The 16,528-nt window shown below is 48.6% G+C and overlaps 1 protein-coding gene across 1 annotated transcript; it reads left to right on the forward strand.

The window, feature by feature from the left end:
* Positions 1-860: 860 nt before the first annotated feature.
* On the forward strand, positions 861-14,063 carry LOC122375434. The gene is made up of 2 exons (XM_043354818.1): positions 861-1,457; positions 12,792-14,063. Exons 1-2 carry the CDS (start codon positions 891-893, stop codon positions 13,869-13,871), a joined length of 1,647 nt encoding a protein of 548 aa, XP_043210753.1. The 5' UTR covers positions 861-890; the 3' UTR covers positions 13,872-14,063.
* The last annotated feature ends 2,465 nt before the right edge of the window (positions 14,064-16,528 follow it).

The raw sequence follows: 16,528 nt of genomic DNA on the forward strand, positions 1-16,528 counted from the left end.
CGACGCCCCTGGTATCAATTGCAGCAGACGGTCAAGTAAATGTTAAGCTCTTGTTGACTCTCGTATATAGGACCAAGAGGCCATCACTCCTCAACCTACTATTCACACATGCTTCGAACAAACGTTAAAGATTCCTAACAAATACGATGCTCGATGTAGGATATATGTATGTTTGAAATACGAGCGAGCCTTATGATGTGAAGCGAAGGTAATTAATTAATTATTACGTTGTTTGATGGTTGCATAGCGATGTACAAATCAGCAACTACTTGATGACATCCGAAATCCCATTATCACATTAGTTATCTGCAACGCCATAGGCTTTAAATACCTACAGGTGAATATTTCCTAACCTTATGTCAGGTATATGCCATCTGCCCGTCATTTGCAGCTTATGAAAAATAAAACAAATATCAGCCGTCAGCGAACCTATCAGCATTGTACAAGCAATGCGCATTGAGCATTTATGGCTCCTCAGCCATCATGTCGCTCTTTGGGCACTGTCAGACAAGACGCTACGCACAACTCCGCCGGCTTTCGGCACCGCTCGACCGTCCCCGCTCCCCGCCACAGCGCGAGTACCGCGCGTCGGCCCGAAACCGCCGCAGGCCAAGACCAGGGGCGTAACTTTGTATACTTTGGGGGGGGGGGGGCAGGTGCCCCCCAACTTGAAATTCTGCCACCCCAACATCCCGTTTGCCCCCCCCAACTTTGGTGGGCGCCCCTTGGCCCAAAAGGCGCCCTCACGGGCCAGGGTCGTAACCACGCTCAACAGATCGTGGTGAGAAAAAAACTGCAATAGGAGCGTCATCCCTCAGGGGGGGGGGGGGGCGCCATGGCCTATGAGCTTGGCCAAAACGGACGACGACCTGGATGCTATCCTAGCTAGAATGTGCGCGAGAGATGGGATACCTTTTACAGTTTTCTGTACCTCACCGGACCTACGCGGACTTTTGGCTGCTAAAGGATATAAAAACCTTCCAACCCATCACAACACGATCCGCCGGCGTGTCCTCAAACACTGTGCTCGCCTGAAGTGTGACGTGAAGGCGAAGCTGGCCGAAGAATTGTCAAATGGCAAACGGTTCTCACTTACGATCGACGAGTATACGTCCCTGAAAAACCGTCGCTATATGAGCGTGACTGTCCACTGCGAAGGTAACATGTGGGGTCTCGGTGTCGCGCGTTGTCACGGATCGATGCCAGCAGAGAAATGTCTGGATCTTCTGCAGGGCAAGCTGGCAGAATTTGGCCTTGAACTCAGTAAGCACGTCACCTGCGTCACAACCGACGGAGCTTCGGTGATGGTGAAATTCGGGAAGTCACTGCCATGTGAGCACCAACTCTGCTTCGCACACGGTGTTCACCTCGCCGTTGTCGACGCTCTGTACTCGGGTGACGCCGGGCAGACCTCTGAACAAGCAGATGACGACCGTGGTGGTGGTGGACCTAACCAGGTGAGCTTAGTATACAATTATGCATACATCTGATATAGGCACCTAGCGTGAAAATAGAATAACAGTGACGAAATGGTAGAAAATTGTGCACCAAAGTTCGTATCATTTACTGTGCGATTTCACTTCATAAGAGTCAAAGAACAAACAACATTTCACCCAGAGAACAAGGCTTAAGAGCATCGAGCTCAGTTTCATCCGCATCGCGCAATTACTCTCCTTAAAGCATAAAGAGTCGTAAACAGTGGCGTAGACAGGGGGGGCCATGGGGGCCATGGCCCCCCCTTTCCGCCCAGCCGCCCAGATGGCGCCCCACTTAGCGCCGACTAGGCTGATGCCGTTTTACAGAGGGAGCATGAATTAAAAAGCGATGTGCAGGCAGGGATCGAACTCAATATCTCTTTAGGGGTGCCTGGACACCCCAATGTTCTCCAGGGCACCCCCAAATAGGACCTGAGCCCCCCAATGTTTAAGGGCGCACCTCCGGAAACCAGAATAGGTATTCCGAACCCCCAGGGTCGATGGCGCCCCTGAAAGCCGCTGGCACCCACCAGAACGGAACAGTCGCCCCATTTAAGGTTAATTGCACCCCTCTGAAGTTCATAGCTGCCCCATTCGGCCCCATCCAAGGTCGATGGCGCCCCCTGAAACCACTGGCGCCCCTCTAAAGCACCCGCATTCTTCTCAAGATCACAGTCGCTCTATCCGAGATCAATAGCGCCCTCAAGAGAGTCACTAGCGCCCCCCCCCCTTGAGACTGAAGTCGTCCCGCTTGAGACTAAAGTCGCCCCATTCAAGCCCAATGACGCCCCTCCAGAGCGCCCGGTGCGCTTCTGAAGATCACAGTCGTCCTCATCCGAGGTCGCTGGCGCCCCTCAAAAGTCACCGGCGCCCATCTAAACGGAGATCACAGCTGCCCCATCTTAACCCTAGAACGCCTAGGGGGGGTTGTATCACCCCCCCTGAGGTTTTTTCGAAGTGCACGCTAAACGGCTTGTCGTAGCGGGCTGAAATTTTCAATACCCTCTGGGGCAACCTTTGCGCATCTTTTGCCGAAAAAAAAAATTGATCGGGTCATGTCAGGTCACGGAGTTATGACGTCATAAGAGGTACAGCCTCCGGCCGGATTTTCACAAACTGAGTGCCAACGCCCTAGGTTTCCTGCCGGTGGTACGGACATCGGTTGATGGATCGTGATGAAACTTCCCGTGCATGTTAAGGCAAGTATTGGCTATAATATGGTATAAGAAATTTGACCGGGTCAGGTCAGGTCACGGAGCTATGACGTCACAAGAGGAACAGCGTCCGGTACTATTTTTGAAAAGCGCCCGAACCACTATTTTGCTAATTCTTGTCACCTCAATGGGAATATGCAGCAATATTAGCTTCTATAGGGAGCAAATGGACCTCCCAAATCCAAAAATACAATCAGATTTCAAAAATTTAAATTTTGATTTTTCGAATTTCTGCCGCCGACTGTGACCTTGCCGACTTCCGGCGCTCCCAACGCGCCATTTTTAGAGCTAGGGAAACGAAATACATACCAAACGATAGAGAATTGATCAAGGAACACGATAGTGAAGGTTTCAAGTCGATATCTCCCACCGTTTTGCCGCAATCGCCGCCGAAAGTTGAAAAAAGTCTATTTTTCCGAAAATTTGACCTTTGACCGGTCAAAAGTAGGTCAAATGTTGACCTAGGACCAAAAAATATACCACCAATCGCGAGATCTCGTTAAGAGCAATCCGTTAGTTTTTTCCGCTAAGCTCTACGACCTTCCGTTTCGAAACGCCAGGGGGGGTCGTAACAACCCCCCCCCCCCTGGTCGTTCGTGTTATGAGAAATGGCCTGGTCGTGCGAGGGTTAAGATCGATGGCAACCCTTTGAAACCAATGGCGCCCTTCTAGAGTTTATTCGCCCCATCCGAGACAACGCCCCTTGAGACTACAGTCCCCCCACCCAATTTCAAGGCGCCCCTCTAGACTGTCCGGCGTCCTGCTGAAGGCAACAGCGGCCCCATCCATGCCCAATGGCGCCCCTCAACGCCCCTCTAAAGATCACAGTCGCCCCATCAATCCAAGGTCGCTGGCGCCCCTCAACAGCCACTGGCGCCCACCTGAACCGGGACTTCAGTTGCCCCATCCTAAATCAATGGCGCCCCTCTGAAACCACTGGTGCCCCTCTGAAAATAACAGTCGAATCATCCGAGATCAATGGCGCCCCTTCAGAGCGTCCGACGCCCTACTGAAGGCAGCAGTGACCCCATCTAAGCATTACACCCCTCTAGATCACCCGGTGCCCTTCTGAAGATCACATTCGCCCTATCCGAGTTCGTTGGCGCCCTCCAGTAGTCACTGACGCCCATCTGAATGGAGACTTCAGAGTCGCCCCGCCCCATTCAAGATCGATAGCGCCCCCCCCCCCCCGCCGAAACCACTGACGCTAGGTAGGTAATTATTTTACAATGGGGCTGTCTCATCGACACCAAGGACCCTTTTCAAGATGCAGCAGCCAGGCGGCGCCGAGCTGGGCTAGGATGTGCCAAGCGTTTCTTATAAGGCAGCCTCGATAGTGCCACCCCTCGTTGCGATACCGCCCCTCAATGCGACGCCGCCCATTCACCGTACAATGCCACCCCTCAATGCAAGTGCTGCCCCCAGCGCATTGCCCCCCATTATTGTGATGCCGCCCCCGCCTAGCAGTGCGGTGCCGCCCCAGCGTACGCCACACCGACGGAACGATCACTTTTAAAACTATCAGAGATTGATAAGACTAAGAATATGTATAAAATGTTTATCTCGGACTTTTGATATCCATGACCTAAGGTCAGGTCAATTTTGCGACTTCTCCATTAGGTATAAGTCAATTGGAGAAAATTGAAATGCGCCTCTTTTGGACGAATGTGGTTCAAAACCCTCTCAAACATCGGTACATAGGTAAACATAACACACTGAATCGATAAAATGCACCTGTGACCCTTCTGTGTGCCCCTGAGGTCATCTCAGGTCATGAACGGTCACCAGCATTTCTTTGGCTATACCTTTTGATAGAGACTTGCTAAAGCGGTGAAAACACGTCAGATGTGTTCAGCTCGACGATACGGATCGAGTGATATGCAGCATGACCCTGTCCATCAAGGTCATGATCTTGACCTGAGGTCAAATTTTCAAAATGACGTTTCAAGGTCAACGTATAGTTCATTCGACGCGTTTCGACGAGAGGAATACGATGCTGGCAAAATAAATGTCGTCACTGTCTTGAGTCAAAAGCTATTGCAGAAAACGATTTTAATAAAAACTGTTATTTTTGGAGTTGTTTCCCTCTGGAGGCGTGGCAGTCAGTCACTGGAGGCAGTCATGCATGTCCAGAAGTAGGGGCTGCACGCACTAGACATCGAATTGTAAAGGGGATGTGTGGAGAAAAAATCCAGAACGTATGTCAGCGTTCGGTCGCCTCTGACTGCAGTCGCTTCTGGTATGACAATGAGTTGGGATCTCATGGTGGATCTCATGGTCTTAATTGTTCAAGTCTTTCCTTGATTCCAATTTAGGCAATAAGTCGCAGCGTGTATCCTACATACGTGCGCTCTGATATTCTAAACACGGCAACCCCGGTCGACCACAGGCTGCAGCCCACAGGTCACTTCGGATCAGTGAGTGAGCCCGTATATTTTTCTTTTCTTTTTTTTTGCAAAGAATAAAGATTCTGCCTATCGATCAACGTATAGTTATTTTACCGTTTCGAATTCGCATGGATGCGTATTTTGAGAATAAAATGTCCGTAGCCTGAGCTCGTTTCCTATATCATGCTAAAAATTCATCTAGATCAAGGTTTTTTGATAAAAAAAACACCAGGCTGCAAATTGCATTAATTGGACTTTATGAAAATCAGCGAAAGCTGGTTCTTATGTATTTTGCAACACCTATAGTAAATCATGCATGAACATGACGTTACATTTTAGCCTGACACCCCTGTCACTAGCTGACAATGGCGCCCCTCTCAAGGGAAAAAGTCGCCCCCTCGAGCACCATGGCCCCCCCTTTCGCTGATCTCTGGCTACGCCACTGGTCGTAAATCTTCATCTACAAATAATCCGAGGAGCCAACACAGCAGGATGACCCCTTAATATATGTACTATTGAGCGCAGAATCCGCGCTCATACCGGGACCGAGGCTGGGCCACGGCGGGGCAGGCCTGGTGTGTCAGAGAGTGTACCGATTAGTGTGATGCGACACAGTATCCTTTGAGGGTCACGGAATGACATGACCTGGCTGTTTCTGTTCCGAGTGGGGCGGAAAGCCGGGGAAGGAGAGCCGCAGTAGGCGGCCGCAGCCCGCGTGGAGTGTGTGCGGCTAGACGTCAACGTGAGCGTGATGGCACACCTCAGTGATCTTGACAAGGGCAGGCTCATCTTGCTTTTCGATCAAGGTCACTCTGTCAAGCAGGCGGCAGAGATTCTCGGTGTAGCTCTAACTACTGCCAGACGGTGGAAACACCGTTATGAGCAGGAAGGGGAAAGGGGTTTGAAAGCGCGCTATGATAAGTGTGGAAGAAAACGGAAGACGACGGAGGAGGAAGACAGGCACATGGTGGAGGTTCGTACTTTTCTTTTATTAGGTATTTGTTGCTGTTGTCTCTGCATTTCTAGGTCAAGACGAGAGTGTAGTATCAGATGATTAATCGGGCCAGCATAATGATAATATCGGGCCATAATGACTAATCGGGACAGCATATAATGATAATATGTCGATTAAAGAGCATGTCTAATTGATTAAACGTGTCAAACTATTTACTGAGGTTAGTGCTTGTACGAGGAACATGTTTATACCTAAATAGTAGAAAATGTAAAAACATGACCTTTTTTCCTCGATAATTACCAAAACTAATGCTGTACAAATATATACTTTACTTGACAGAATGTAATATTTATTTCGACCGCAGGCCTTTTTCAAACATTTTCAAATTAGAAAAGTGTCAAACTATTTACTTCAAGATAGGATTGATAATAATAGCGAGTAATTTTTTTATCTCGCTTAATGTCGCCAGAGCCACAGCTCAAACATTTTATGTTCATGTTGAATGCTTGTAAAGTTTGCGAGACAAAATCAGAGCACATAAAAAATCGAACCAACTGAACAATGGTTGGCGGTTTCCTGCCCTCTGGGTGTCTAAGAGACAAAACCTAAGATAAACGTTTTATGGTCTTTGTGTAACAGGTCAAATGCCAGTAAACGTCCGATTGCACAAGTCATATCCAGGTAGATATCGTTTTTGCCCAGCACGCCGTCTTCCCCGCACTCTTGCAAACGGTTCCATGTCAATTCCACCAGTGGCATTTCAAGCAGGTCAAACCAGTGACAACTACTCAACCAGTGACATTTCAATCAGTGACAACTCAACCAGTGACATCTGAACCAGTGACAACTGAACCCGTGACAACTGAACCCGTGACAACTCAACCAGTGACAACTCAACCAGTGACAACTCAACCAGTGACAACTCAACCAGTGACAACTCAACCAGTGACAACTCAACCAGTGACAACCAGTGACAACCAGTGACAACTCAACCAGTGTGCTGAACGCATTGGCTCTATTGTCACAAACCACGTTGGTTAAGTTGTCACTGGTTGAGTTGACTGTATACCCTTGTGAACATGTGCATTTTTCATTGTTGTTAAATATGTCTTCACTACTCCGGCAGGCGTTTTTGCCCTCCGTGGAGGAAATGCGCCCCGACGAGGATGGACTCTAATGCAAGACAACGCCCCTATCCACACAGCGAGGGCAGTCAAGCAGTGGTTCGAAGACCACGCAGACTCAGTAAGTGGCATCATAAACCTATCATGGCTGCTAACTCTAAAGGGTGCCCCACACTGGACCTCGCATGCGGGTTGCGAGTTTTTGGGTTTTCGGGTTTCTTCAAAATCAAATAATGCAATCTAGCTGAGCGATTCACACTACTATCTAACAAGCGAGTCTGCATGTTTTTAGCTTCCGAGCTACCTTGCATCGCATTCCAAAAGTTGATTTTGAGTCAACTTTCGATTTTCCTCGCTGCGAGGTCTGCAAGCTCTACGAGGTTTGCGGGTTTTTCGTTGGAGTCGAATTTTGGTTCGTTCATGCTGCTATTGCGACTATATGTAGTTTTCTGAAGGTGTACCGGCTTCACAGCATTCATGAAGTGACCATGAGGGTACGGTCTAATTACTCTATGAGTTAGTATTATGCCCGCAAACTCAAAACCTGCAAACTCGCAACCCGCATGCGAGGTCCAGTGTGGGGCGGCTTTAAGTTGTGGTATGATTTAGCTAGGTGACCGGTGACCTGATGGCATTATTTAAAAAAAATCTTGAGATGCTGTTTATTTATTTATCTGTTTATTCATTTTCACCCCAACAGCAATGCATCCCAATTAGAGGAGGCGAGGCCTACGGCTATGTGCGGGAGGCCGCTTTGCCCCTGGTCGCCTCGTCCCCGCCTGTTATAAACTTATCGAGATAACTTAAACAATTATTTAAAAAGTTCTTAAGATGCCTTACAAAATTGCTCAGTAATGATCAAACACTTTCCAACAGGTGTTATTCGTTGCACCATACAGCTTCATAGTCATGACCGATGTGTCAACCTATATCACGTTACAGTGAGTAACAAACATGGTTTTGTTCGCAGGTTCGTGCCATCCCCTGGCCCTCAATAAGCCCAGACCTGAACCCTATCGAAAATGTGTGGTCTCTAGTGGTTCATGAGCTGGAGGAGGAGCTGCGCCAGCCGGCCCGGCAGCTCAACCAGGACGAGCTCTGGGCCGCCGTCTTGGCGAAATGAGAGGAGCTCCGCCGCCGCCCCGGCTACTTCCGGAGCCTGGTGGCCTCGATGAGGCAGCGGCTGGAGCAGTGCTCCGAGGCAGCGGGCGGTCACACCTACTAAACCGTTCTGTTTGTTTGTCATCTAATGTTAAAGAACAGTGTTTTGTTTATAAATTTTACTTATGTTACCTACATGTGATTAGTGTGCAAGATGTATATTAGTACAAATGTGACTCAGTGACAAGAGGCTGATGCCTGATTTTTTTCTTTCGTGATGTGATATTCAGGGGACTTGAAACGTCTCAACTATTAGTGCGAGCTAGGAGTGCTATGATCAGCAGCACTTGTATATAGCATCGCTGGATTATGTGCAGTGACAGTGAGAATAGACTTGATCACTCAACCTTTTATCCGACATACCCCAGGACTTCACTTGAAGAAATATATAGCTGACACTCCTGGCATGTCTTGTTTTATTATTTGAAAAAACTGTTAAGCTTCGTTTTAGACGTAGGTGCTACTAGCATGCAGTCATTCCTCTATTGCAGTCATTTCCTCTAACAATGAATTAGTCAACTCTAATTCATTGACAGCGAGAGTTTAATCAGCACCCAGGGCTTCGACAAATTTTGAATGACTCCGACTACTAATAAAACTGTTCACTCCGACCGACTACGGTTCCGGCTTCGACATCTTTTGCATTGAGGATTCCTAAAACGGTTGTGCAAAAGATGAAAAGGAAGATTGGTGCACTATGTGATATTTATTTTAATTGTCGCCCGTTGAAAGGGCCGCACCCTCCCGAGGTTTTTCACGAATAGCGAAAAAAGGCGGCACGTAGTGCCGCCAGCTTTCCGGCTACCTTATGGACCATCCTTTGCGCAACTTTTGGCGAAAAAATGACCGGTTCAGGTCAGGTAACAGAGCTATGACGTCACAAAGGTAACAAGGTCAGGCCGATTTTGCACGAAATCGTAGTTTTTCGATGATATCGGTTACACTTTGGCATTGTTTGGGTCAAAAGTGACTGACATGGCACTGACATACCCTCCATTGACCTATGTAGGGTCAAGGTCAGGTCAGGTCTAGTTCAGGTCAGTGACCTCTGGTGACCTCTTGAAGTTTGACTTTCCGGTGGTAATTTTTGGCCCTGAATTCGAATCTGACGGCCAAATAAAGCTGGGGCACTTGGTTTAATCACGGTTTAATGAGCGTCTCAGGGTCAAGGAGAAGTCGCCGACAGGTTAGATCACATTTCCGACCCCAACTGTCAGACGGCATTTTCGACCACCCGGGGCGCGAACGCGACCCCGCCGGCTTCCGGGCGCTCTGCCCCGGAAGTTATCGCGTAAAATGTGACAAACTTTACACCAAAATGCACCAAATTCATCCAGAAATACGATGGTGAAAATTCCATGACCATGTCTGCCATAGCGGCGACGCTACCGGCGCGCAAAGTTAAAAATGCCGATTTTCCCGAACTTTGATCTTTAACCTGCCAAACCTAGGTCAAATATTTACCTATGGTCAAAAGTAATATGCGCAATCGCGAGCTCTCGTCGAGAGCAATACGGTGTTTTTCCGCTAAGCTCTACGACGACGCGTTTCGAAACGGCAGAAGGGGTCGTAACCCCCCCCCCCCCACCCACCCTCCACTGGAAAGGATGGCGAAATGCCGTCCACGGGCGAGGGTTAAATTTTCAAATTGCAAAGTTCTTAAGCGCCGATTCGGGCAACTTTCATAACGGTAATACCGAGGTGCACGCATTCGTGACGCATGCCCAATAAATGTGAATTGTTATGTCACATTGACGTTATGTTACCATATACATGTAGGTATATGTATATGGTATATATATATGTAGGTATATGTGTATATGGTATATGTTACCATATACCATATATATGTAACATACGTTATGTTACCACATACATGTTATGTTACCATATACATGTAGTTTGGAGAAACAAAAAGTCTAGTTCAGACAGAATGGCGGTGGCCATAGGGAAGTTGTGGCATTTTCGCTTATAGTTCGGCCATGGATGAAAGAACCTGGATAGGAAACTCCTATTCCTTCAACATTACGGGCAGCGTTCCGGGCGATCGACCTGCCACCTAGCGTTCGGTAAGTATCGGGACTGGAAACTCCCGCCGTTAAGCATTACGGCCTATGGGGGACGCGGGGCGGCATGTTTTGAAACGGGTATTAGACCGCAATGCGGATTTATTTTTAGGTTTAGAAGCTATTTACGACAGACAAAATTGATCAGGCTATCGAATGAGACCAAAACTATTATTGTCCGTTCCGCACAAAAGTCGTACACAAGGGCCGAATACAGGCGACCTTGAAAAAGAGGGCCATTTCTAGTGTTTTTCTCTACGCGGCGCCGGTGAACGCTTACGCGGCGCCAGTGAATGCGCGGCAGACGCGGCTCCCGCTGCCGCCGCGCGTGCCCTCGGGCACTTACCGAAGGGAACGCAATCAGCTGTTAGTTTCCAATCCAGGTTCTCCTTCATCCATGGTTCGGCTCAGACTTCCGGTGAGATTTGTGCTTCCGATACTTATTTGATAGGAACTAATTTTTTTTTTAAGGTGAGATGAACATTTTTGAGAAACATGGCAAGGTCATGTTTCTTAGCTGTTTCTTAGCTTAGCTGGCAGAGTGCATTGAGTGTCGCCGTTCGCCGACCAAGTGGCCCGCGCGCGCGCCGCCCAGTCCCACGCCGGCCGGGCGGCCTTGGCCCTGGCTTCTGATTGGCTGAGCGGTCCGTGTGACCAGGCGAGACCGTTCGGCTGGGGTCGCGCCATCACGTGACCAGGGGATCCACGGGACCGGCTCCGAGGGCGCCCAGAGTCGCAGGTTGGCGGAAAAACCGGCTAACACCAGGTTTTACCCGTGCATTTTTGAGAAACATGGCAAACTTCCATTTAAAGTTAATAAAAAGTGTGCTCATGCCTCATGGTCTGGAAGAGCAAGGTTAAGAGCAAGGAGCAAGGCCAAAAACATCAGGAGTTTTTCTATAAAACGTTGCGGTGAGAGCAAAGAGGGCGAGAAATTTAAGGACGATCCGAAACTACGTAACTGCACACCTTAACCCTATTAGTGGCAGGGGGGGGGGGGTTGTTTTTATCCACCCCTCAGGTTTTTCGGGAATATCTCCGAAACCGCTGAAGCTACGATGCTGAAATTTTCTGACTTTTCCTAAAACTAAATTGGGCACATTCCCTGAAAATTTCAAGTTCATACCTTTACCAGGGGCGGCTCCAGAGCACTGGGAATTGGGGGGTCCTATTCGTGAAGCGAGTCATTTAGGGCGAAGATCACGATGCTGATGTATTATAACTGTATACACCAGTTTTACGAACATTGAATGAAAGGTATCATGTGATAACATATACAAAGTTATTGTGCATCCTCTTTTGACACGTTTTTGCTATAATAGGCGGATCCAGGCGTCCAAAAAGGGGGGTTATGTTTTACCTCCCAACATAGGTGCCCTGACACCGCCTATGCATGACCAATACAATTGTAGTCGTTTTCTCATAAGAAAATTGTAACACAACAAGACCATTGCCACCCTTTTTAGAAACAGTACCAACAAAAACCTTATGTACTATACTTTTTGTGTACCCCCAATCTCAATTATCTGTATCCGCCTATGATTTTTGAAAATGCATATTTTTAGGATCCATGTGAATTCCTGGTTCATTCTCTATCGATCGGCAAAAGTTTCGTTAAGATTGGTTCAGAAACCTGGCCGTGATAAACAGTCTAAAATGCATCTGCAATTTGCCCGTTTTTACCCCCTCTACCCCCCCCCCCACCACTTTTGACATTTTTTAATTTTTATTTTTTAGAAATGTAGATCACGTTGAGCGAAATCGAATGCCGTTTGAATTTTGAAAATCGGCCAGTTAGATCTCGAGATATCAAGGGGGGGGGTCGTAAACAGCCCCCCCTGCCACTAATAGGGGGTAGCCAGGAGCCTGCCACTAATAGGGTTAAAACACAGAAGCCTCTTTAATCGCATTCCTACAGAAAGGGGTCTTTCCCCAGCTGGTCGGCCATATTACAGTATGAGTAATACACCGTTTCACCATGTCTGTGGCCTGCCTGTGTAGGGGAACAGCTATCTGCTGACACCGCCCGGGCCCGCTCCCTGCAAACAGCCACCGTGATCAGTGGACTTCAAGCAAACCCAAAACTTTGCTGGAGAAATAATCCCAATATACACAGTAGACACTGACGCACTAACTCCGCGCGGGCTGCCACTGCATGAATCGCTCCCCTTCTCCGGCCTCCCTCCCCCACTCGGGGAGGGAGGCCGGGGCGGTTGCCTTCCGTGCGGCGGCTGACCCAAGTTCACCAGACAGCAGCCGCCTGGATGGGATACTGTTCCGCAGCACACTATCGGTACACTCTCTGATACACCAGACCTGTCCCGCTTCGGTCCCGGTATGAGCGCGGATTCTGCGCTCAATAGTACATCTTATATAGATTAATAAGGTAAGGATATTGTCGCCTTGCAGGTGAACTCGTCAGATGAATCCGACGGTGATGACGAGGATGAGGACGACAACGTGGAAGAAAACACTACTGGTGCTACTGGTCACCACGAACTACATAGTTCGCTCTCTCCAGTCGTTAAAAGCATTAGAAACATTGTCCGCTGGTTTAGAAAATCGCCCGTACGAAATGAAGTCCTTCAGAAATACGTCAGAGAGGAGCGTGGGCAGGAACTGATGCTAGTGCTAGACTGTAAAACCCGATGGAATAGTTTGTATGACATGCTAGAACGATTGGATAACCTCAAAGCAGCTGTCCACAAAGCACTCATTGACATAGGAGACAAACGTATGAAAATGATCGATGATTATGAATACGCCGCCATACCTGCGCTCATTCGCTGCCTGAGAATCATGAAACTCGGAGCAGAAGCGCTATGCAGGAGAGAAAGTGGACTATTGGAGGCTGAAGCTGCTCTAAAGTTTATGTTAAGCGCGCTTGACAAGGAGGACTGCGCGATTGCATGTAAACTGTCTGATGCGTTGAAACAGCGCATCCGACAGAGACGGTCACGTGCGGCTAAAGTCCTACAATCGCTCCATAACAAAATGTCGGCAGACAGAGACTGGAAAGATATTTTTCCTAGTGCCTCTCGCAAGGAAGCACAGGACTTAGTTGTCCACATGATGGAAAGATTGGGAGAACAGATGCATGATACCGAAGTAGGTGTAGATACAGAAGTGATGGACGCTGATGATCCTGAAGCAGCGCCGTCTCTTCAGTCGATGCTTCAACAAGCTCTAGATGAGGTTAGAGCTCCAGAGCAAGGCACCAGTTCATGCCCGTCTGGGATTAACTTTTCGCAATCTTCTCTGATGATGACGAAGGCCATAAGGAAAGAATTGGAAAATTTACCTATCTCAGGAAGGACAGGCATGGTAGCGCTGTCCTACAACTGGCTGAAGGGCATAGTTCCTACGAGCGTTGAATCGGAACGAGTGTTTTCCACTGTCGGGAATATCGTCACAAAAGTGCGGTCGAGTCTCGGCGACGAAGTCGTTGATGCACTTTGCTTCCTCAAGTGCTACTACCGTAACAAGTGAATGTGACCAGGACATGCTGCTGGTCAGACGACCACAATCCGTAGGCACGTCTACTGTATCCTGACTCGAAATATAAACAAGAAATACAATGATCAATGTCATTCATGCTCTTATATTTGTTCGGGGTGAAGGTGTATGCCTGGTATTGTGTTTATGATGGTAAGGATGCGCCATATACATACGATATTGCAAGAAAATTCTGCTTTGTAGACAGGTTAAAATAAAAACTGCTCAATCCCGGGATCCCGGGATATCCCGGGATTGCATTTCTAAAATCCCGGGATTGCCAAAAAGTCCCGGGATTATCAGCCCTAGACTGGCGCCCCACCAGTTTATCGGCGCGCCTTTAGCCACATGAACCGCTCCTCTGGTCAATGCGGTCAATACCTAATGCCATCGCTGCAGCTAGAACGGCGCCCCTATTTCGGTGCTAGAACAGCGCCCCTCGAGGCTCTTTTGACGCCCTTCTTCAGTGCGTAATGACATTTACATATGTGGTGAAGAGCGGCGCCGCCGCCCTTGGCGCTGAGTGGCGCCCCACTATTTATTAATGCGCCCAGCTACAGTCTTTGAAATCGTCCCTCCGGGAAATGTGTTATTATCTTTGCGGTAAAACGGCACACTTAGCTAGTTGGAGAGCCTCATCGGTCAATAAAAGCGCCTCTCGAGCCAATCTCGACTATAATAGATATTAGGTAACCCCTTTGCCTAGTCTCCATGACCTATACTAACATCTTTAACTACACTAGTGTCTAATGTCGTTTCTTATGTTAGGCGCGGTGCCCCGCGCCCGTCAGGGTGGCGCCTCAACAGTTAATTAACGTGCCCCATGAGGCAGTTGAAGCGCCCACTCTCCAATACCTTGTCATTGCTGTTCCCAGAACGGCGCATCCTGACGGACGTACCATTGGTCCCTCCCAGAGGGAACTCTCGAGCAAGATTTGGCACACCCCTCTCGGAAGTGCATAGTGACATTTCTGTGTTTTAGAACGGCGCATGGTGCTCCACCTACTCATCAAAGTCTCAGCATGATTCTATAGCCCGTCCAATTCTGAAACCTCCGGTTTTGTTCTGCTCCGATGGGATACCCGGTCGGTAAATAATGACCCGGGGAAGCACCCTCCGCCACCTCCTTTTCAGAATTTGGTCATTTATTTCTCACAGAAAATCTCCTCTGTTAACACGCGCAGTGGAAGGGGGGGGGGGCGGATTTCGCCCACCCCTCCTGTTTTTCGCCAATAACTCGCGCCGCAAACATAATATTAATGTGAAATTTCGGCTAACTGTCCAGAATTGAATTGCGGATCTTCTCGTGCAAGAAATAAGAAAATCGGTTCACAACTTTTCTAGTAATAGCGGTGTAAAGTCAAGCATCCTGCCGCCGCGGCGGCGCGGCGGCGCGGCTGCCGGCGCTAACCGTTACGCGCCGCCTGAATTGTAGACTGTGCCGGGGCGGGACGGTTCCGTCTTTACATCGCGCTCCTTACCGCTGATTATATTAGATTCGCGTCAAATTCGGTGAGAAGACTGAGAAATGTACAGGCAATCATATGGTCAAAGAATTTTGAAAATCGGCCGGTAACAATTCGAGTTATGAGTGTGTAAACACAAAATTGTGATTGCCGCGTTTCCCGCGTCGGCCGATCCCGCTTCAGCCGGCGACATCTTACCCTTAGCAGGCTTCTAACTGCCATATTTATTGTTGGATTATCTAGAAATTCACCTTACATACTCACAAATGTTTTTTCTTTCGTATAGTGAAAGAAAAAAGAAAATCGGCCGGTAACTTTTTGAGTTATCGGCGTGTAAACGCAAAAAAGTCGCTAATATGGCAGATTTGACCACATTTGACCTCATTTGACCTTGAAGATATTGACCTAGGGTCATGAAATTCACACACAACAGAGTTCTCCATGGGCCCCACCTACCCTCCAAATTTCGTCTTTCTAGCTCCAGTGGGAGCTGAGATCTTAGGGGGGCGACATCCGCCCCCCTTCCACTGGGCGTAGTACTCGCAACCCTTCCACTGCGCGTGTTAAAATAATGGGGAAATGCGCGTTTTCTCAGCGTGCGTGCCACGTACCACACCCGGCACCCACGTGATTTAAGATTGGGGAAGGCACCGACCAATAACGTCATCTTACACCCCGTGCACATTTAGACCTTTTGTAACGCAGATGCGCTACATTTTTTCATCTTTCATGCAGAATTGCAAGCTGTGTCACAAGCTGAAACATAGCCATCTGCGAGCGCCACACAGACACGGTCAGCCGGCTAAATCGGCTGTGATACCCGATCTCCGTCCCAGCCGGCGCCCACAGAAACGCCGCAGCCGGCTTTGACAAACAGGGTCCCCTATAGATGACCACCCCGCTTCATGAGAACCCGGATTTGAAGTCGACAAATAGCATACCGAAACGCGCCATTCGGCCCGTCTCGAACCATTTATCAGTTTAAACTTTGGAAAACAAGACAATGTCCCACGCTCGGCACCCCGCCAGAAGAGAAGAACAAGGAGAGGGGAGTGCAGACCGGCCCTGATTTGAACCAAAACAAGAAAGGGGAGCGGGGACCGACCCGGTTTGTACGAAAACAGGATGAAATAGAACTCGGTCGCCAACGACAAAATATAGGACATCTGACCGGAGCTGGCTTCA

The sequence above is a fragment of the Amphibalanus amphitrite genome, unplaced genomic scaffold (genome assembly GCF_019059575.1).
Source record: "Amphibalanus amphitrite isolate SeventyFive unplaced genomic scaffold, NRLGWU_Aamphi_draft 001838F_arrow, whole genome shotgun sequence".
NCBI lineage: Eukaryota > Metazoa > Arthropoda > Thecostraca > Balanomorpha > Balanidae > Amphibalanus > Amphibalanus amphitrite.